The 20,526-nt window shown below is 44.0% G+C and overlaps 1 protein-coding gene across 10 annotated transcripts in view; it reads left to right on the top strand.

Annotated features, from left to right (window-relative positions):
* spag9a (sperm associated antigen 9a) overlaps nucleotides 1-20,526 on the top strand; it is a 78,193-nt gene that overhangs the window by 21,671 nt on the left and 35,996 nt on the right. For 6 of the 10 annotated variants that reach the window (XM_029123825.2, XM_034295384.1, XM_029123821.2 and 3 more), the window contains 22 exons: nucleotides 7-64; nucleotides 290-442; nucleotides 645-696; nucleotides 890-1,020; nucleotides 1,330-1,386; nucleotides 2,254-2,430; nucleotides 2,672-2,801; nucleotides 3,153-3,245; nucleotides 3,422-3,544; nucleotides 4,128-4,320; nucleotides 4,785-4,994; nucleotides 5,188-5,395; nucleotides 5,520-5,630; nucleotides 5,800-5,880; nucleotides 6,486-6,553; nucleotides 7,519-7,667; nucleotides 7,985-8,156; nucleotides 8,638-8,751; nucleotides 9,061-9,105; nucleotides 10,342-10,518; nucleotides 12,531-12,674; nucleotides 12,951-16,630. In XM_029123825.2, the coding sequence (XP_028979658.2) occupies nucleotides 7-64; nucleotides 290-442; nucleotides 645-696; nucleotides 890-1,020; nucleotides 1,330-1,386; nucleotides 2,254-2,430; nucleotides 2,672-2,801; nucleotides 3,153-3,245; nucleotides 3,422-3,544; nucleotides 4,128-4,320; nucleotides 4,785-4,994; nucleotides 5,188-5,395; nucleotides 5,520-5,630; nucleotides 5,800-5,880; nucleotides 6,486-6,553; nucleotides 7,519-7,667; nucleotides 7,985-8,156; nucleotides 8,638-8,751; nucleotides 9,061-9,105; nucleotides 10,342-10,518; nucleotides 12,531-12,674; nucleotides 12,951-13,069 (2,765 nt within the window). In that variant the 3' untranslated portion in view covers nucleotides 13,070-16,630. Of the gene's footprint in view, nucleotides 1-6; nucleotides 65-289; nucleotides 443-644; nucleotides 697-889; nucleotides 1,021-1,329; nucleotides 1,387-2,253; nucleotides 2,431-2,671; nucleotides 2,802-3,152; nucleotides 3,246-3,421; nucleotides 3,545-4,127; nucleotides 4,321-4,784; nucleotides 4,995-5,187; nucleotides 5,396-5,519; nucleotides 5,631-5,799; nucleotides 5,881-6,485; nucleotides 6,554-7,518; nucleotides 7,668-7,984; nucleotides 8,157-8,637; nucleotides 8,752-9,060; nucleotides 9,106-10,341; nucleotides 10,519-12,530; nucleotides 12,675-12,950; nucleotides 16,631-20,526 lie in introns of those variants that run through there. The other 4 variants (XM_029123826.2, XM_034295383.1, XM_029123822.2 and 1 more) reach the window with 2 other exon arrangements.

Below are 20,526 nucleotides of genomic sequence, written 5' to 3'. Positions count from 1 at the left end.
CACCAGGCATGGGCCGTGAGGTTGAAAATCTGATTCAGGAGAACACACAACTAATGGAGACAAAGTAAGAACCAGATATACTCACCTCTGTGTTGTCATGTACTGTATGTCTGCTACATGAGATAATATATATTCTATATCCTAAACTGGTTAACAGTAAATTCCACAGGGGGAATTCCACTGTGGGAAGCATTGTCCCATCCAAATGCTATCTCCTATTATATATATGAACACCATCCGCTTCATATGGTGTCACGGTCATTCCCTTCCCCACCCTTGTGTCCTGTAGGAACGCTTTGAACGTGGTGAAGAATGACCTGATAGCGCGTGTCGACGAGCTGTCGTGCGAGAAGGAAGTGTTACAGGGAGAACTAGATGCCGTGACGCAGGCCAGGAGCAAACTGGAGGATAAGAACAGAGAGCTGGAGGAGGATTTAAAGAAGTGAGCGAACAACCGCATTAACCGCCCAATACCAGGCTACTGACAATGGAAACGCGTCCAAAATGAATGTTGCCAATCATTTGTTCCATCATAAAAAAGTGTTTGGGGCAAACCAAGAGTAAATTGCAAACACAATTTGATAAAATCCTGTTGTCCTGGCAGTGAGTGAGTGTTTGTGAATCTATGATTTCTTTCTCCACAGAATGCGTGTGGAGATGGAGGAGGTGAAAGGGAAGACTAAAGATGAGGAGGATGTCAGTGGCTCCTAATCACACTTTAACCGTCCCTTTATAAATAATATCTTGATTCACTTGGAGACTTATTTTGTATTATTATAATTTTTGTTACAATGGTATGTATCTGTATAATAACTGGATTGATTAAGCAGGTTGCTGTTATATTGTACATTATATTATTGTCTAAACCACCTTCCGTGTGGTCCACCAGAGTGACGTTCCTACGGCCCAGAGGAAGAGGTTCACCAGAATAGAGATGGCCAGAGTCCTGATGGAGAGGAACCAGTACAAGGAGAGACTGATGGAACTACAGGAGGCTGTTAGGTGGACAGAGATGATCAGGTATGACCAGAGATGATGGGAGGTGAAGAGGAGGCAGGAAAAATGCAGGAATGAAGACGGGACAGAATGGAAGGAAGGGAAATGGATGAAGAGTGGATAAGGGAATTGAAGAAAATATGCAGAGCGAACGCACAGTCCCATAGGCCAGCCATGTCTTAGACAATTATGTCAGCATCTCCAAATTGCCCTGTAAAGAAGAACACTCTTACTATACTTGAAACCAGGCCAATATCATGCACTTCCATGCCGCTAGGTCTTTTTGCTTTGCTGTGCCCTAATGAATTTGATGCTTGTATTCTCTACATCCAGAGCCTCCAGAGAGAACCCGGCCCTCAATGAGAAGAAGAAATCCAGCATTTGGCAATTGTAAGTGGTCTTAAATGGATTATTGTTTAACAGTCAAATAACACACATGAAGCTATTTTCTGAGAGGATGTTTCCAACAGCAACAACGTGATGTATCAAATGCTAACATTCTGAACATTCTCTGTTTTGTTCCTTTTTGGGTGTGCTATTGAATGTTCAGCATTAGGTAAACCTTTATTAAGCCCTAGTCGTCCCTCTCTTGTCCCTTGTCACAGTAACTGCAGCCCAGACATGGGTTCCACATACTATTTGAAATCATTTCAAATATTTAATCTTTTTTTTGGTTTGCCTCTCGCAATGGAGACAATAGAAAGGTCCTGAGGGCAGGCTAAAACAAACATATTCAAGTAGTATTTGAAACCAGGTCTGCTACAGTCCCCTGAAAGACATCCTGGATGCATATCAGTTTCTCGCTGTATCTTTTCCATGCATCTATTTCCAAACCAATCCAGTGTGTCCAAATCCTGCCACCTCTGTCATCCTAGTTTACTCAAAGACTGATAAGGGGACAATGTCAGCTGATTGTATTCCCTTCGTGTTCTTCTGGGGTTTATCAGAAGTCATGTCGGTTGCCGGACCTCCATTCATTTAGTTTTAAGCCTACGCTTTTTGTTTTGCAATTCATCCATATTAGAAGATTTAATGCAGGGATATGGAGGTCCGACTTTTCAATTTTCCTCTTTATGATGACAAAAAGTATTTGACAGGACATGACTACTAAAGACAGCTTGCTAACTTGATCACCTGACACCTGATCAGTCAGTATCTCCCAGCATGCTATGAAGTGGTGGTGGTTGACTGTTTACTGTAGTTTGTTGCGCTGGTTGTTGACCCCTCCTTAACCTCTGTGTTGTCCCTGCTCCGTAGCTTCAGCCGCCTGTTTAGCTCCTCATCGTCCAGCGCCGGCTTGATGAAGAAGCCTGAGTCCCAGGGGAGGGATGTGAAGTACACCCCTCCTGTAGGAGGCGGGCTGAAGAAGAGGAGCAGCACGTTCTCCCAGTTCCCCACAGAGAAGTCCAAGGCCTTTGACTTCCTCAACGAGGAGTGAGTAGTGACCCCACAAGCCTCAGAACACTCTTTATGTCCTTCATTAATATTGTTGTAGAGCGTGTTTAAACATCTGCTCCCCTTGATGCTTTACTGACCTCTGCCACCATGAGACATGGTCATCAACCTTTTCATTGGCCGTGCCTTTCTAGTTAGGGCTGAACTCAGGGTTCAAGAAACTGCCTCAGAATGTGTTTATCAGTAACCAAAATGCCTTACTGTCTTGTCTCCCTGTCAGAATGGATCCCTGTGCTTCTCCTTCCCGTAAGGAGCAGAAACGGGCCCAGTACCGCCAGGTCAAAGCCCACATGCAGAAAGATGATGGACGGGTACAGGCTCATGGATGGAGTCTACCCAGCAAATCCAAGGTAAGAGATGCTGGGGCATGGGAGAGATGGAGGGGCGTAGGAGAGATGGAGGGGCGTAGGAGAGCTGGTGGGGCGTAGGAGAGATGGAGGGGCGTAGGAGAGATGGAGGGGCGTAGGAGAGATGGAGGGGCGTAGGAGAGATGGAGGGGCGTAGGAGAGATGGAGGGGCGTAGGGGAGATGGAGGTGTGTAGGAGGGGAGTAGGAGAGATGGAAGGGAGGAGAAGATCATTCTGCCCCCCAGGGATAAGAGGGATAGGCTAGTGTCAGCATAACAACAACATTTGTTCTTTTATAAGACAGATCATATATGACATCACATATGGTATATCTTCTATGATGTGTCCTTTCAGGTGCTGAATGGTACCCAGACAGACAATAAGGTCAACAACCTTCCTGTGCCTGTCTACCTGAGGCCCTTGGACCATAAAGACGCTTCTATGAAGGTAGACACGTCACACACTGGGTTTAATCTTGATTTGTGAAACCAAATATTGCTTTTGTGTAAAGCAACATTTTATTACCAAGTGGTCCATGAACATGTGTTGTAAGCGTGTTCACCGTTTTTAAATGCACTTTAAATGTCCGTTTTGAATGTAATTGTTGATTGATATGTCCACAGCTCTGGTGTGCGTCAGGGGTGAATCTGTCAGGAGGGAAGACCGGACCGGTGGTGTCCATGTTGGAAGAACAAAGCAGGAAGGGCTCCGTTAGCAGCCTTGATCAACTGGAGACAAAGAACAAGGTAAGGAGGGTGAATGAGTTGACCAGGGTTGAGTTCCTCGGGTTCTGTTCCAGCAGGGTTCTGTCTCATCCGAATAAGAGAACGTATCCTTTTTTTGAAGCGCTTGTATGTCAGTGCAGAGGGATGACTGATAGTGAGACATACGTACCCAGTTTGAAGCTCTCATGCTTACTTAACAACGGCCTCAATCAGGATACAATCTGTAGCTGTCACAACCACTCAACACAGCATTATAAAGCATCTGTAGCTGTCACACCCACTCATCACAGCATTATAAAGCATCTGTAGCTGTCACACCCACTCATCACAGCATTATAAAGCATCTGTAGCTGTCACACCCACTCAACACAGCATTATAAAGCGTCTGTAACTGTCACACCCACTCAACACAGCATTATAAAGCGTCTGTAGCTGTCACACCCACTCAACACAGCATTATAAAGCGTCTGTAGCTGTCACACCCACTCAACACAGCATTATAAAGTGTCTGAAGCTGTCACACCCATTCATCACAGCATTATAAAGCATCTGTAGCTGTCACACCCACTCATCACAGTATTAAACCATGTGGTATTTCCTCCAGGACCAGGAGAAAGGTGACGTGGAGAAGGAGAAAGACCTGTGTCTGCAGGAAGAGACGTCCACTAGGGTGTGGATCTGTACCAGTACACACTCCTCTACTAAAGTCATTGTGCTGGATGCCAGCCAACCCGCGGACATCCTGGACAGTTTCTATGCCTGTAACTCACACGTCCTTTGTATCGCCAGTGTGCCAGGTCTGTGTACTCTCTAACGGAGTGACCTCTGAAAAGGCTGTACGGCTGGTTTATCTGACGCTCATTTCATGCATCAGAAAGTATATACTACCGTGGCAACTTTAATTAAAATGTTGAATGAAGAAATCTCATATTGTAGCCTACTCTAGTTGTATTATTTTCCGGTTATGGATTGCATTAAATACATCCTTTAGACCTGTCTGATATATATCTTAAATGTTCATTTATCCAAATATCCCTGGACTTTTTATCAGGTTGGGATTGAGTATGGAGCTGGGTTATTTATCCCAACTGTATTTTCATGGATATATACAACCTTTGCTTGTATAAGTGCATGTTTCATGATGTGTCTTATGTGTGTCAGTGGGGACTGTAGTTACTCAGAGGAAGGGCCCGTTGTGATTGCTAGAGTGGGATATATGAGTGTGTGTGTGTGCTTGTGTTTTCATGTGTGTGTTTCTTAGGTGTGTTGGAGACGGACTACCCTGCAGGGGAGGAGACAGCCATACACCTGGACCAGGAGGCCGGGCCTGTCGACCGGGTCTCCCTGACCGGCAGTGTGGCCAGTCTGGGCTCCACGGGCAGCGATGGTGTCAACGCAACGGAAGAGACCACGGCCGTCCCCCAGATGGCCAACAGCGGTGTCGCGGACCCCCCGGCCCGGCACAGCTCAGGTAACCCACGTAGGACATGTTTCCTGGACCTTTCAGTGGTGGTCACGAGTCCTTCAGGGATGTAATGCAGACCATTGTTCAACCTTCCCCGGCGCGGTTCTGTTTTTATTTATTCTGTACTGGATCTGCTTACTGTAAAATGTCCCTTCTCTCTGCGTTATTTCCTCTATATCCCTCCACCCCCGCCCGATAGTGGATCTCTCCAGAGAGCCCAGTCCGGCAGAGGATGGGGTGCCCACGGCGGAGGAGGCCACCGAGGCCACGGAGTCCAATGCTGGGGGGGAGGAGGGGGAGGAGGGCCAGGGGCTGGACGTCAGTCAGCCAGGCATCTACACAGAACATGTGTTCACGGACCCTCTGGGAGCTGGACGCCACGAGTCCTCAACATCAGACACCCAGAGGTAGGACAGCCTGACTCGTTTTCCCTGATCACATGACCAAGGCACCGGACACTGGAATGTTGCCTCGGCGGTATATAAATACGAAGATTGGGAATGCCATGACTAAAGCTCATCGGTTTTCCAGGGACCAGGAAGGAGAGGCGTCTTTTCCAGACAACACGCTTCCTGTTGGGGAGGAGGTCCAGAGGATGAGCAGTGCACTGCCCACCATGTGGCTCGGCGCTCAGAATGGATGGTGAGGACAAGGGACGATTCCTGGGTCCAAATCTATTTCTGTTGCATTTTATATTGGTTCATTTCATTAGGTTTGTGTTCATTTGTAATCAACCTGATCCGTGTCTTTCTTTTATTGCATGAAGTCGATTGTCGCATGTTTTAATTGTTCATCTTTGTCTCCTCTCTAGTTTGTACGTGCACTCGTCTGTGGCTCGATGGAGGAAGTGTCTCCATGCCATCAAGCTCAAGGACTCCATCCTCAACATCGTGTAAGTACTGAGACGACCCGACAATCCGTCAGAGACATGTCATTTTCAAACATGAATGTTCCCAGAGAGAGACAGAACGTTTGGGACTGACCATAACATGTGAACACATTTTGTTATATAGCATTGAAAGAAGACATTTCTTAAATGTGCAGACAGCTGCAAAAAAAAAAAAAGGAAATATGCGAGCTGCCAGAATGGCTTCAGTGTTCCTTGGCACAGATTTTCTACACGTTTCTGTGACTATATTTGAGGAATGCAACCACATTCTTCCGTGAGATTTCCATACTTTGTCGATGGTGGTGGAATATGCTGTCTGAGCCACCACTCCAGAATCTCCTGAATCTCCAGATCTACTGATTGAAACAGCTGTGGCCTATGATGAAACATAGCAAGCTGAGCCGTCTTTGTGTCTTTGTAAAATGTGCTCACACAATCAGCCTTTCTCAATGTGAACTAAATACTGGAAAATTGCTCCTACCCAGCAATTGTACCTATGACCTTAAGCCTACTGAGATGTTAATTCCACACGTGTGGAAGTACCTTTCAATATAGCCATTTCCTCAGGTTCCTCACCAGAGATGTCTGTTTGTTCTCCCTGTCTGCAGACACGTGAAGGGAAGAGTCCTGGTTGCCTTGGCTGACGGCACGCTGGCCATATTCCACAGAGGCCTGGGTAAAGACACGTTGGAGGATAGGAATCCATTCCAAATGAATTATTTCAGTAAAACCTGTTGGTAGCCATTTCGTACCACAGATGGAGATGGAGCAGTAGATCATCGGCTGCTAATCTCTCGTTAAACGATCAGTGCGAGCTAAATTCAACTGCACGGCTAAATTCAATTGCACAGCCCATCTCAATTGCAACCATTATTTACGACTGAGTTACCCCTCCAAAATGTCAGTGTCAAGTTTATCTTTTATTCTTTAATGAAACCAATATTATTCAAGATTATTTTGTCCTCTAGTTAGTGATGTCATTATGGGATGTGCCTTGAAACCTGTTTACGAAATAAGTCTATGTGATACACTATGGCTTTTTTATTTCCAATATGAAACGGTCTCTGGAGATATAGAAAGGGATGGATAAATGGGCCATTTTCTCTGTAAAGGAGTGTCGTTTCTGAAGCAAGACTAACATCCATATGGAGAAATACCAAGATATTAGTAGAAAGAAAACACATTTCTCTCCCCTACCATAACAAACTGTATGAAATCAACTGCGCAGCGCATCAATCAGCAATTTTGCCGGAGTAGAATTCTGTTGTCTGAAAGGGTGCAGACATAACTGTTGTAGTACTTTTGAAAATGGCTTAAACAGTTATAAATTTGTTGTTATCAAAAAAGGGGATAACGACAAAGTATATCTAATTGACAATGATTCTGTTTAACTCAAAGTATTTAATGCTGGGGCAATTAACCCTGTGAGGGAAACTTAATATTGTAGCCTGCTCTCTAGTCTTATTATTTTCCAATATATTATTTAAAATACTATTATCTGATATAGCCATTATACTTCAAGAAGAACATTTTCACTACCATGCAGCCATTACGTTTTCCAGTGCTTCTAAGATGGTTCACTTCTACCTGTTGCTTTAACCCTGACAGTTTTTCACCCGAGCTAATGCCTCTTCTCCACAGACGGCCAGTGGGATCTGACCAACTACCACCTGCTAGACCTGGGCCGGCCGCACCACTCCATTCGATGCATGACGGTGGTGCACGACAAGGTGTGGTGTGGCTACAGGAACAAGATTTACGTCATCCAACCTAAAGCCATGAAGATAGAGGTATGTCACTGGTTTATATTGTTAACCCTCTGATTGCAGTACACAATCATTTTAAAATACATACATTTTTCCCGTATTTATCAAGGGTGCCGAGTGTTATAGGGCTGATTCGTTTTGGTGATTCAGTCCAGATTACAAAACTACAGCCCACATAAGAGATATGCGTTTGATCTCATATTTGGGTTGTCCCATGTAGACCTACAATCAAATACAATTTATACAATAGACTTCAGTCAGGTGACTGTGCAGTATCTTATTGGGATAGAGTGTTGTTTAACATGGGTTTAAGACTACCTGGTCTATTTCCCTTTGTGTAGAAGTCATTCGACGCCCACCCCAGGAAAGAGAGCCAGGTGCGTCAGCTGGCCTGGGTGGGAGATGGCATCTGGGTGTCCATCCGGCTGGACTCCACCCTCCGACTCTTCCACGCCCACACCTACCAGCACCTCCAGGATGTGGATATAGAGCCCTATGTCTCCAAGATGCTGGGTGCGTAGCTCCATGGACGTTCTAATCAAAGACGCTTTGATGTCATGAAGTGTTCGCATTGACGCAGCCGAGGAGTTTGAAGATCTTACATTAAAGAACACCTTCATTTCAACACAGCGCCTGGAGGAATGTAGGAATGTAGATTCTGCTGTTGTTATGTGTGTGTTATGAGAAAGGGTTCAGGATCTGGGATATTACATAGAGATGATGAGCTGTACGAGGCACTTCCTGACTCTGTGTAGAACACTAAGCCCATCTGGACTGCAGATCACGTCACACTGATTCAAACACACACTGCAGCAGAATGCCCTGTCCTAAAATGTCTCCTGGTCCTGCCTACTCTCATATCAGATACTATGTGTTGTGTCTAACACATTGTTTTTCATTAGAGATGGCTGCCTAGAATACTGTGTATATATATATATAGAGAGAGAGAGAAGCCTTAATGGGACATGGCTCCTCTCCTCCGCCCCCCCTACAGGCACTGGTAAACTGGGCTTCTCTTTTGTGAGGATTACAGCCCTCATGATCTCATGTAGCCGCCTGTGGGTCGGAACAGGAAATGGTGTCATCATCTCCATCCCGCTGTCAGAAGGTAAGCCCATACAAGTCTATTCTCATCCTTGTGTCCCGTTCATTGACTCTTGCTCTTTAAAAACATCAAGTGCCTAAAAAGACTTTGTTTTTATGAATGATCAATAGATATTTAACAAACCAGGGTGTTGTCTTGTGAAATAGTGTATCTAGTATATCAGCCTGGCCCACTAATTCACCCCATTAAGCCAGTCACACAGTACATAAAACAGTGTATTAAACGGCTCCAGTCTGCTCTCTGGTGAGTATTCATAGACTCTACTCCTCCGCTGCCCCGTCTGTCCCTCCTCCTCTCCCTGTTTCACTGAAGCCATAGGTCCTCCTCATCAAGGAGTCTTACTGAGAGGCCTCAGCGGTGAGTTTCCATCACACAGCCAGACATTCGACCCCCCCCCCCCCCCTCTCTCTCTCTCTCTCCCTCTCTCTCTTCCTGTAGTTTTTTCGGCTAGCTGTCTACCTCGATCCCTAGTTAGTTCCATATAGCTGCGCCTTGCCTTCTGCTTTCTTCCCGCATCCCCTGTATCTCTCCATCCTACCCCTTCCCGACGGGGATTTGGGCCTGGTTTGTGACTGTGTACTGGTCTCTCCCTGCCTGGTGTGTCAGACAGTAATGTTGGGTCTTCTCCCTGACCTTTGTTCCTGTTCAACAGTCTGCTGCTCTCCAACACAGCTGTGTGGTTTCTGCCTCCTCTGCTGCCAGACAGACCCAGCTGTCTGTCTGGGACAATCCTAGTGATTGTTGCTCTGACCCATGACATTGTCTTTGGGTTGTACCTTGTGCCTGTATTGCTGTTGTATCATGTGTGTGTCTTACATTTCCTGGAGCTTATGCAGCGTTACCCAAGCTTTGCGTTTTTTTTCCAGTCTGACTGATAGTAACTAACGACACTGTATCCACAATATTATTATTAAGTCTCTGTCTCTCACACGTCTCTCTCTTTCCAGTGTCTTTCCATCACAGTCACTTTTCTCTCCGTTTGAGTCTCATCTTGCTCCTCGTTTTACATCAACTGTCAGTTGTCCATGAGTTGTTCATTCTTTCCACTCCTGGCTAGGTTTCAGCTGGGGTGTGATGTCAGTTGTCCATCCCTTCATTCTTTCCACTCCTGGCTAGGTTTCAGCTGGGGTGTGATGTCAGTTGACCATCCCTTCATTCTTTCCACTCCTGGCTAGGTTTCAGCTGGGGTGTGATGTCAGTTGTCCATCCCTTCATTCTTTCCACTCCTGGCTAGGTTTCAGCTGGGGTGTGATGTCAGTTGTCCATCCCTTCATTCTTTCCACTCCTGGCTAGGTTTCAGCTGGGGTGTGATGTCAGTTGTCCATCCCTTCATTCTTTCCACTCCTGGCTAGGTTTCAGCTGGGGTGTGATGTCAGTTGTCCATCCCTTCATTCTTTCCACTCCTGGCTAGGTTTCAGCTGTCTTTCAGCTGTCTTTCAGTGGTCTTGTGCTACACTGAAGGCTTTGTAGCTTTAAACAAGCCAAATGGCAAATATACTGTGCAAACGTTAACACTCATCTTAAGAGCTACGTATAACACAATAATCCTGCTCCTGTTCTTACTGTTGTCTTGCTGTTGTCATGACATTGTAGCCAACAAGACAGCGAGTTCAGTGCCAAATCGTCCCGGTGGCGCCGTGCGGGTGTACAGTGAAGAGGGCTCCGAGAGCATGTTGCCAGGCAGCTTTGTGCCCTACTGTTCCATGGCACATGCACAGCTGTGTTTCCATGGACACAGAGATGCCGTGAAGTTCTTTGCAGCCGTTCCAGGTAAGAAATTAGGGTATTTAATAAATGTAACATATAAGTACAGTCAACTCGAGGTATTGGTACCCTTGATGAAATTGAGCAACATAAAATGTAAAAAATAAACAACACAAATAATGAGTCATATTTTGTCCTCAAACAAACGGCGGAGACATGAACTTTCATTTCAACACAAACATTTCTCAAACAGAACCTTTCAATGAGCAGAAAAACATAGGTTTCTAAAGTATTGGCACCCATCCAATCAATATTTAGCGAAGCCTCCCCTGCAGTAGAGAACAGCACAGTCTTTTCCTGTAATGTCTGACACGGTTGGCTCACACTTTTGGAGGGTTCATGTACTTAAATATCCTGGTTCTTAGTGGAATTCATTATGCTATTGATTAGCAAAGCAGCTTCAAAGCACCAGTGATCTTCCACCATATTTTACTGTGGGTATCCAATGCTTTTCCTTGTATGCAGTCACCAAACATGTTTTTATATCCTACACCAGATCTGTGAAGGTCACCAACCATAATTCTTATTACAGATGACCGCTCTTGGGTTTTACCCATGGTGATTTATGAGGACAGGATTTTAAATGTGTGCAACCATATTTCCAGGATCAGGTGAAAGGCAGTTATATAGTTCTTGGACACTGAGAAAACAGAATTTTTATTTTTTATTTTAAATATTATTTAGGGATACAAATACTTTTTTGTATTTGAGAGATTGTATTTTTATAAAACTATACTGCCCTCCTTTATTTTTCAGCCCAAAATATGACTCGTTGTGTGTGTTTATTTTTTGCCTTCATTTTAGGGTGCCAACACATTTTGAGTTGACTGCAGGTATTTGTGCATATATTCATATGTATAATGCGTATGTGAATATGTTTGTGCGTGGTTGTGTGTGTGGGTGTCTGTGTGTGTAAACTGTTGTTGATTAGCTTGATGTTACACACAAAATATCATGGGAATGTTTGTGGAGTGAACATTTATAATAAAATATCATCACCAAGAAATAATTATTATTCAAAAACATGTGCTACAGTCACTGGCCCCCTAGAAAGTCTGTTTGATGTACCTACACTACCTTTGAAAAGTTTGGGGTTTTCAATGGTAGTGTCTTTGCCCATTAAAATATAACATTTATCAGAAATACAGAATACAGTATTTCTTGACATTTTTTATAAGGTTCCCCGTGCCTTTAGAGCTCACCCCAAAACATCAGTGAGCCACCACCATGCTTCACAGTGGGGATGGTATCCTGTTCACTACAGGCCTTGTTGAACCCTCTCCAAACATAGCGCTTATGGTTGTGACCATAAAGCTCTGTTTTGGTCTTGTCACTCCAAATTACAGTGTGCCAGAGGTTGTGAGGCGTGTCAAGGTGTTGTTGGGCATATTGTAACCAGGCTTTTTTGTGGCATTGGTGCAGTAAAGGCTTCTTTCTGGCAACTCGACCATTTAGCTAATTTTTGTTCACAAATCGTATTGTGCTCCTTGAAACAACCACACTTTTCCCAGAGCAGCCTGTATTTCTCCTGAGGTAACCTGTGGGTTTTTCTTTGTATCCCAAACAATTCTTCTGGCAGTTTTGGCTGAAATCTTTCTTGGTCTGCCTGACCTTGGCTTGGTATCAAGATCCCTGAATCCTCCACTTCGTAATAAGTGATAGAGCAGTAATGACTGGCATTTACATGGCTTTGGATATCTTTTTATATCCTTTTCCATCTTTATGAAGTTCCATTATCTTGTTGCATCCATGTGAGAGCTAACAAACTCATTGACTATTTATACACAGACACTAATTGCTATTTAAAAAGCCACAGGTTTGGGAAATTCACCTTTAATTGCCATTTTCACCTGTGTTTGTTACCTTATGTGTCTGTAACAAGGCCAAACATTCAAGGGTATGTAAACTTTTGATCAGGGCCATTTGGGTGATTTCTGTAATCATTATGATTTAAAAGGAGCCAAACAACTGTGTTAAACATGGCACAGTATTGAACACTACTTAACCTTCTGCTTCAGGTCAGGTGATCCCACCCCCCGGAACTGGAGGGGATTCTGGGTCGGATGACCCCGCCTCAGAGTTGTCTGATTCTGCGACCTCTGAACCTGCCAAAACCTTCCTGGTCATGAGTGGAGGAGAGGGCTACATCGACTTCCGGATGGGTGTGTACAGTACGCCTCTGTGTGTTTTGTGGCAGGCCCCCATTAGAGGATATTAGATTTCCAGTTTAGGGCTTGGGTTTGTTGGAAATGTACAGTTTAGATCATTGAGGTTAATCTTAGGGGTACATTAGGTTTTGGGGAACACAGGTTTCTGCAAAAAATAGAAAATAAATTCTGTGATCTGTATGTGACTTGCGTGTGTGTTCATGTGTGTGTTCGTGTGTGTGTTCGTGTGTGAGAGAGAGGGCGACAAAATCTAACATGTCTCCACAACAGGTGATGATGTAGAAGAAGTTGATGGCCCCCTACCAGAACCCACCATGAAGCAGACAACCCCTGCCAAAGCCGAACGCAGCCACATCATCGTTTGGCAAGTCACTTCCTGCCAGGAGTGAGCCAATCACACTGCCACATGACTACCAGGTCGCCCAACCCCCCACTGCATGTCCCTCCCTTAGGTTTTAAGTTGTTATTATTGAGATTATTCTCATTACTATTATTATTGTTATTATTATTATTGTTATTACTATTACTACTGTGGATGACTACATTGTTGGTAATGATTATTTTAGTGTCTGTTTTAATTGTAGCTATGAATTTGGTCCCCAGGAAATCAGGTAACATTAATATTAGTCAGGGGTCTAGTAGTCAACATACATTGTGTGCACATTGGATAAGTGCACTTTAGGTGCCGAGCACCCAGATATCTGCAGCATATTCCATGAGCTGATAATGCAGTAAGGATCAACGTGGTTGAGAGGAAGCTGTGTGTGTGCTTCAAACGGCAAATACAGTAATGGCGTAGGATGGACAAATGATTTAAAATAACAATACAGTGAACAAAGAAAATGAACCACATTAATATGACTGAGATCACACGAGATAACGGAACATTAGTCTCATTAGATAAAAAACATACAGTGGCTCTCAAAGGTTTTCACTCCCATTGAACATTGCCGCGTATTCTTGTGTTGTAGCATGGAATAAAAATGGATTTAAACAAAGAAGTTCATCATACCAAATTGAAAAATAAAGTCTACAAATTCTAAATAAATTCTAAATACAAAACAGAAAATAATTGATTGCATAAGTATTCTCCCCCTTTAGCCTATTTGGTGGTGGGACCTTTGACAGCAATTACATCATTTTAACTATTTGGGTAAGTCTCTACCTGTTTATAACAGATTTGCTTATTACAGATTCACTTTGAATGTCCTTTTGTCGTCATGATGTAGTTTTTCTTAGGAATTGTGCTTACCAATTGTGGGACCTCCCAGTGACAGGTGTATTCAACCTGTAATTATGGGATACTCCTTAATTGCTCACAGGTGGACAAACTGAAGACAGTTGTTGCACAATAGCTCATTCAGGTGTGTCATATTAAAGGGGTGAATACTCATGCAATCAATTATTTTCTGAATATTTGTGATACATTTTTGAAAATCTGCTGATTTTATTTTTCACTTTGAAATTATGGACTTGTTTTGTTCTGTTTTGAACCGAGACATAAACTCAAGTAATTCCATTTTGATTTCATATGGTAACAAAGGTCCAGGGGAGGGAATACTTTTGAGAACCACTGTAGTAAGACATGGGAATAGTTGCATGGTTTTACACTGAGTTGATGACATCTTTAAAGGTCCGGTGAACTTTAATCATAACCGACTTTTCTGCCTCCCCTAAAATGTTTGTATTTAATTTGCATTAATAATAGGTTGATGTGGTGAATAAACAATCACACAAGGCAATTGTCAAAAAAACTGCAACAGCAGTGAAATTATCCTGTAATGAAATCTTGGCACAACGTTAAGTAACCTTTTCCCTGGATCAGAGCTGTACTAGTGAACACTGCACGTAAGTTACTCAGCTAGGAAAAAAAGAACAAGTAAAATATACTGAACCAGTTTAAGATTAGTTCAAACTAAGTACATGTGCAATCAGGCTCTGCTGATTGGCGGATCTGTCTGTGTAGGTGGTTAGACTGAGAGCTCTCGCTCTACCAACTTGGGTCTCTCTGAAAATGACTGAACGTGATGGAAATGTGTTGAACTGTCAGGAAAGAACTCATTGCTGTAACATCTTTTGCTTGCCATGGTTCTCTACAATTGTAAGTCATTTCTGCTTGCCTCCTGGGTTTTTTAGGAAAGTTACCAGTGTTGGTAAAATCGATGTCAACTTCAATACCTTTATGATACACAAGATTATTTCCGGAGGGAGGAGAACTCAGTGAGCAAAAGGTTGTCATTGGTGGGCAACATTGCTTTATGTATGCAGGAACATGTTTCGATCTGTCAAGAAAATGTTGGTTAAAGTAGAAAGCTTACCGGACCTTTAACATTATAATTTAGAACTGTATCTGAGTAGGAATTATGTTTACTGTCATCTTCTCAGTGTCAAGCATTTGAGGTTGTATCTTATGAACAAAGTAGATTCATTTTTGCTGCATTTGTGGTGCGGGTAATATAAGCAATGTTCGAACACCTATGAGTTAAGAGGACTGTGAGATGTACTGTGGGGGCATGTTCCAATACTTTTAAAAGGCTTTCTCCCTTCGTTGAAGTGATTGGAGAGGAAGGATCCATTGTCAATTATTTGAACAGGGTCGAAGTTAGTATCAGCCTGCATGGGGACATCCTTTACTGTATCTCCGTCCAAGTGTCTGCCTGCTTTGCCATTTTGGCCCAAATTCTCTGTTCCACCATTTTGAGGACATGCTCCTGCTGGTAGCTAGAACTCACTGGCACTTTAAAATGTAACGTAGGCCGCTTGAGGTTCAAAATATTCACACACAAAAAACACCTGTCCATTGTAATGTACACATATACTAAAATGTGCTAATTGTTTTAAGGGAAATGGGTTTAACAGAAAAAGAAGAAAAATCTGTGTACCCAGCTACCAAAGGACAAAAAATAGGTGAAAATAATATTTAACATCATAATTAACAATCAGTTCATGAGTAATCATGTCATGATAACAATAATTAGATACTGACTATATTTTAAAGGCTTCATCTCTGGAAAAACACACACGGAATTTATTAATGAACTTAAGTGTTTTTACGTTGCACTTGTTGACACGGCACTAAGATCACTTTGTGTTTTGTGTTGTGTTGTTGCATTTACATACCTTAAAGCCAGTTTTTTATTTAATTTTTTACTTTGGATTTTGTGCTCTTTTTGTACTCATTCCTCTTCACTTCTATAAAAATCTGTATTTTAATGGTGTCTGTAACCTGAAAGCAGAAAAAATGATAAACAAGTGTTGAATTTTTTTATATTTGAAAAAGCAACTGGATTGGTATTGGTTGGGCCTCGGTCTAATATCTATTTTCCAATTCAGAAGAAATATTGTCAATATCGTGTTGTAGCCATTCCAGTATTTATTTTTCTTATTGAGCCTCAGTGGTTCAGAATGTAACTTTCTACATGAAAAACTGTTAAACCAACGGGTTTGTCTGATTAGTCATAAATGGTGACATAAAATTCAATAATGTTGAATAGAAAATGGAAAATACGCAAAGATCCACGTTGAAACAGTCCAGTAATGTCTGTGGATTGATTTTTGGAGAACCACACATTCATTGTACTAAGCTATGCATGTTTTAATAGAACACTGCTATGTATTGGTTGGTCGAAATCCCTGTTAATTGCCACCGTTTTGGGTGGGTGGATGCCTGCACGTGTGTTGGAGTGTGTGGCTTGCGTGTGTGTGTGTGTGTGTGTGTGTGTGTGTGTGTGTGTGTGTGTGTGTGTGTGTGTGTGTGTGTGTGTGTGTGTGTGTGTGTGTGTTTGCGTCCCGTACCCCATAGAATGGTCTCAAGGAGTTTTCCAGGCCTTTCTCTGGGGCCCATAAAGCCGTTTGGCCATAACTGTGGTTTCTTCTGGTAAATGTATTCTAAAACAGCATCATAGCCTTATTTTTAACAATGTATTAAACTCAATTTCATGGGTAACTCATATATTTGTTTATTGATTCAGTTGATGGGTGGACTGATTTAACATACAGTATCTACATGTAGTTGTCATGCATTAATGTGACGATCGCTAGGGGGCAGCATATCATCATAGAAATACTAGATACTGTGGTTCCCAACCAGGGGTTCTTGGACCTTGTCTAAAGTCTAAAGTGTCCCATTCTCTACCAGTAGGGGGTACAACTTAGCTGCACACATCCCCTGTCCAAAAACCTTGCAAAACTACTTCCATGAAATTCCATTGTGATGTAATTTCTCCCCTCCTCCCACTCCCCCTTTACCCACCTCCTCTCTTAAGCCATGCGGGGGCTGTGCACACACGGGCACACGCTTGCTTGCATGCATACACACACGTGCACGCACACTCGCTGACATGCTTAGGAGTCTGACATCACACAGGCTAGAGAGGGGATTCTTAGCAGGTTATGAAGCCTTTAGAGCTTCTGCTGCCATTCGTTCAGCCTTATCCCGTCAGACTGTTTAGGTTATTCTAGATTGAAAAAAACCCCAAAAACATTAGCTTGGTCTGCGTCATTTGAACCCAGTTCACTAAGGCAGGGATTGTTGCTCCTCTGGTACACAGAACACCTCAGGCATTTCTGACATGTATTAATCAGGTGTTTATGAAGATCTGTCCTCGGAGCTTCTCCTCCCTCTCCGGCCTGGAGGGCAGACTGCTGGGTGATGGCTCCACCAACCCAGCAACCACAGCAGGGTGACGGTGTACTTGGCTATCAGGTGGATGTCACGGGTGGTCTCCCACACACAGACATAGCGGGGGGGGATGGGGCAGGGAGAGAGGTAGCGAGAGAAGCTGTGGAGCTGGGTGGTTAGGCTGGGGCGCTGTGGGAGGCTGTGCAGGTTAAAGCAGTCGAGAGGCAGACTAGCCCAGGCTGTCCTACCCCGGCTCCCAGAACATGGAGCGAGATTCAGCCTCCGTGTTACATAACCACACCAGCTGCTCTCTCACTCTCCGTCTCTCTGGCTGCATTTTTTTTTTCTCTCACTCTTGGTCTCTCAGGCAGAAGGTGGGTTGAACTAAGGCTTCGGTGTGTGTGTGTTCTGCTCTAGTGCTTCCCTTTCGCTGTCTCGATATGTCCACCGCCTGATCTCCGTCTGACTTTTCCCTCTGGCCTACTGACGTTCTCATCGTTTCTCTACACAGGGAGGAACAATACAAATCCCCCAGCTCCCCATTCTGTGGAGGGGACAAATGTGAGACTCACACGTATACAAACACACACATGTTTAAGTCATCGGGTTTGTGCACCTTCTTGTGTGTACCATATACTTCAGAGATGTGATCTAAAGCCCCTGAACAAGGAGTGTGTGCCCTTGTCCAACCGTGGAAGCGTGCAGTATTTCACAATCACGACAGCAGTAAGCACTTTCTTGGCCCGGCACAGTACAGTGGTGTCAGGAGGCACAACGTGCGCACGCTGGGCGGGGACGCTTGGACATTATTGATGGCTCTGCACTGACCAATGAGAGGTGGGGAAGAAAAACACTTTTCAGGGGGCTCTATATTAACCAATGATAAGCTGTGAAAGCATATAAACAATGCCGGTGGGCGTGGTTGTGCCTGGGTACCCTGCATGAGTTATTTATAGAGTGTGCCTTAAGCACTGAGGGCTTGACAGGATGGCGATATTCAGTGTAACGTCATGTACTCTGTAAGTGAGCGGGGATAGAGGGAGGTCATGTCGATGTGGGTGCCGTAGAGTGGGGCCGGTCCTTCTATATTAAGGCTGGGTTTAAAGCGCACAAGGTTTCATGTACTGTCCTATCTAACTGGCTGTACTCACGCATTAGGGTTGTTGTTCAGTGGCCCACTTTCAGTATGTTTGCCAAGCAAGAGGAAACTCACTATCCTCGATCCCCATCTCTTTCTTTCTTTTAGCTCACACCTTTGGTGTTTTATGCGCTCCCAGTTGTATGACTCATGTTCCCTAAAGAACGGGATAGGAGAGGAATCCAGAGGACAAGACTTAGGGGGGTTGGGTCCTAACACTAGCAAGAGAGGCGAAATCAATAAGTGAGTTAGGGAGTGAATTGGAACGTTGGTGAGAGAATAGGTGAGTTAGTGAGTGAGTAGACACATTTCTGACCAAATCTGTAAGCTAGTTAGTAGTATGTTTTACTAAAATGTGAATCATGAACTAAGTGTTGATGGGGTGGATAGAGAATGTGTGACTGTAGGAAACATGAGGGTGTGTGAAAAGGGGCGTGGAAGGTGGTGGAGGTATGATGAGATGTGAGAGTCAGCAATGCTGTGTGTGTTAAACAATAGTGTATGTTGCCCATGTTGTAAATGGTTACACCTTTTCTCTGCTTTTGCTTGTTCTCACATTCTAGCTACCGTGAGGCAGATTTTCTCTGTCTGGGTTCGTGGCAGAGCATCTAAAAAGAAGACCTCGCAAAAGATAATTTTGCCCATTGCATTGTGTGGCAGCATCCGTGTTTTGGTTTACCAGTCAAATTAGGACCACCCAAGGAAAGTAAATCCTCACTAGGGAGAGTTCCACAGAGGACAAATTCAGTTCCCAGGCTTAGGGGTGAGGTTTAAGGTCTTACAACTTACAATTAGGGATAGTGTAGTTCGTGGTATTGTCCGTATCCTTAGCTTTAAGAAAAAGGTTTCTGGAGCTTTGGACTGTAAGATGGTTTCAAGTCAAATATTTACACTGCATCTTAGTATGGTACACTAACTGTGCATGTGTCTTATTGAGCGGCTGTGGGTGCTTTCGTAACTACATGCTCACACGCGTAACTTTGCATGTTTTCACTCTCCTTTTCACCTATTTCCTTTGACTTATCTTTACTCTGGGGGCGTGTCCCAGCCAACATCACCGTTCCTCAGGTCTTGATTCATCTTTACTCTGGGGCGTCTCTGCCAAAATCACCTTTCCTCCCCTCAGCTCTGACCCCTGGCTGGGTGGTGTCCTTTGAGGTCCCCTGTCCTTCTCCTCCCATCAGCCTTCTGTCACATTGACCTTTCTTACACCTCTATGTCTGACTCCTCTGCCCTCTTTATCTACCCTGTTCTCCACCTCTCTTTTTTGTTTCTCTTCTTTCATCCCCTCCTCCTTTCTCCTCTGTCCCCCCACACTCTGCTTTCTTCCCTCCATCCCCTCCTCCTTTCTCCTCTGTCCCCCCACACTCTGCTTTCTTCCCTCCATCCCCTCCTCCTTTCTCCTCTGTCCCCCCACACTCTGCTTTCTTCCCTCCATCCCCTCCTCCTTTCTCCTCTGTCCCCCCACACTCTGCTTTCTTCCCTCCCTCCTACTCTGTCCTAGGTACCCCTCAGCGTGTGGCCCCAGTAGTGCGTTTGATCCCCTGTGTTTTGTTTGATCTGATCTCATTGGGTCTCCATTTCCCTGTGCCCACATCTGACCCACAACCCCTCACACAGATCACACATCATTGGTTGTCTGTTCTCAAAGCGTCAGTTTTAGTTTCTGTGTTACTTTACGATTGCATGGTAATATCATGAAGACTTTCACAGGGTTGTGAAAGTGTACAGCAATGAGCTTGACACTCCTTTCCAATGAAATACAATGGTATGCTGTGCTTTTTATCATGCACAAGCATATTCTCAACAGGTTTGTTGTCTTTGAGCATACCTTAAAATATTGGCACAAAAATAATTTCCCAACAGATGAAAACCCTGTCACTGTGTTTTGTGTGAGAAAACGGAGTGTGTTCCTCGTGTTTCTTGCCCCCTTTGTTTTGTCTGTCATTACCCTTTGATGAGGTGACATGAAAGCGTCCTCCTGTTCCTTTCAACACCCCCTGTTTGAGAGAGAGTGTAGTGTGTCTCTGTGTGTGACGTAAATATGTTCAGCAGCTGGAGAGTTGAAATCAGCAGGTGTGACGTGA

Source organism: Esox lucius, chromosome 11, assembly GCF_011004845.1.
Source record: "Esox lucius isolate fEsoLuc1 chromosome 11, fEsoLuc1.pri, whole genome shotgun sequence".
NCBI classification, from domain to species: domain Eukaryota; kingdom Metazoa; phylum Chordata; class Actinopteri; order Esociformes; family Esocidae; genus Esox; species Esox lucius.
This window is presented reverse-complemented; position numbering and strand designations above follow the sequence as displayed.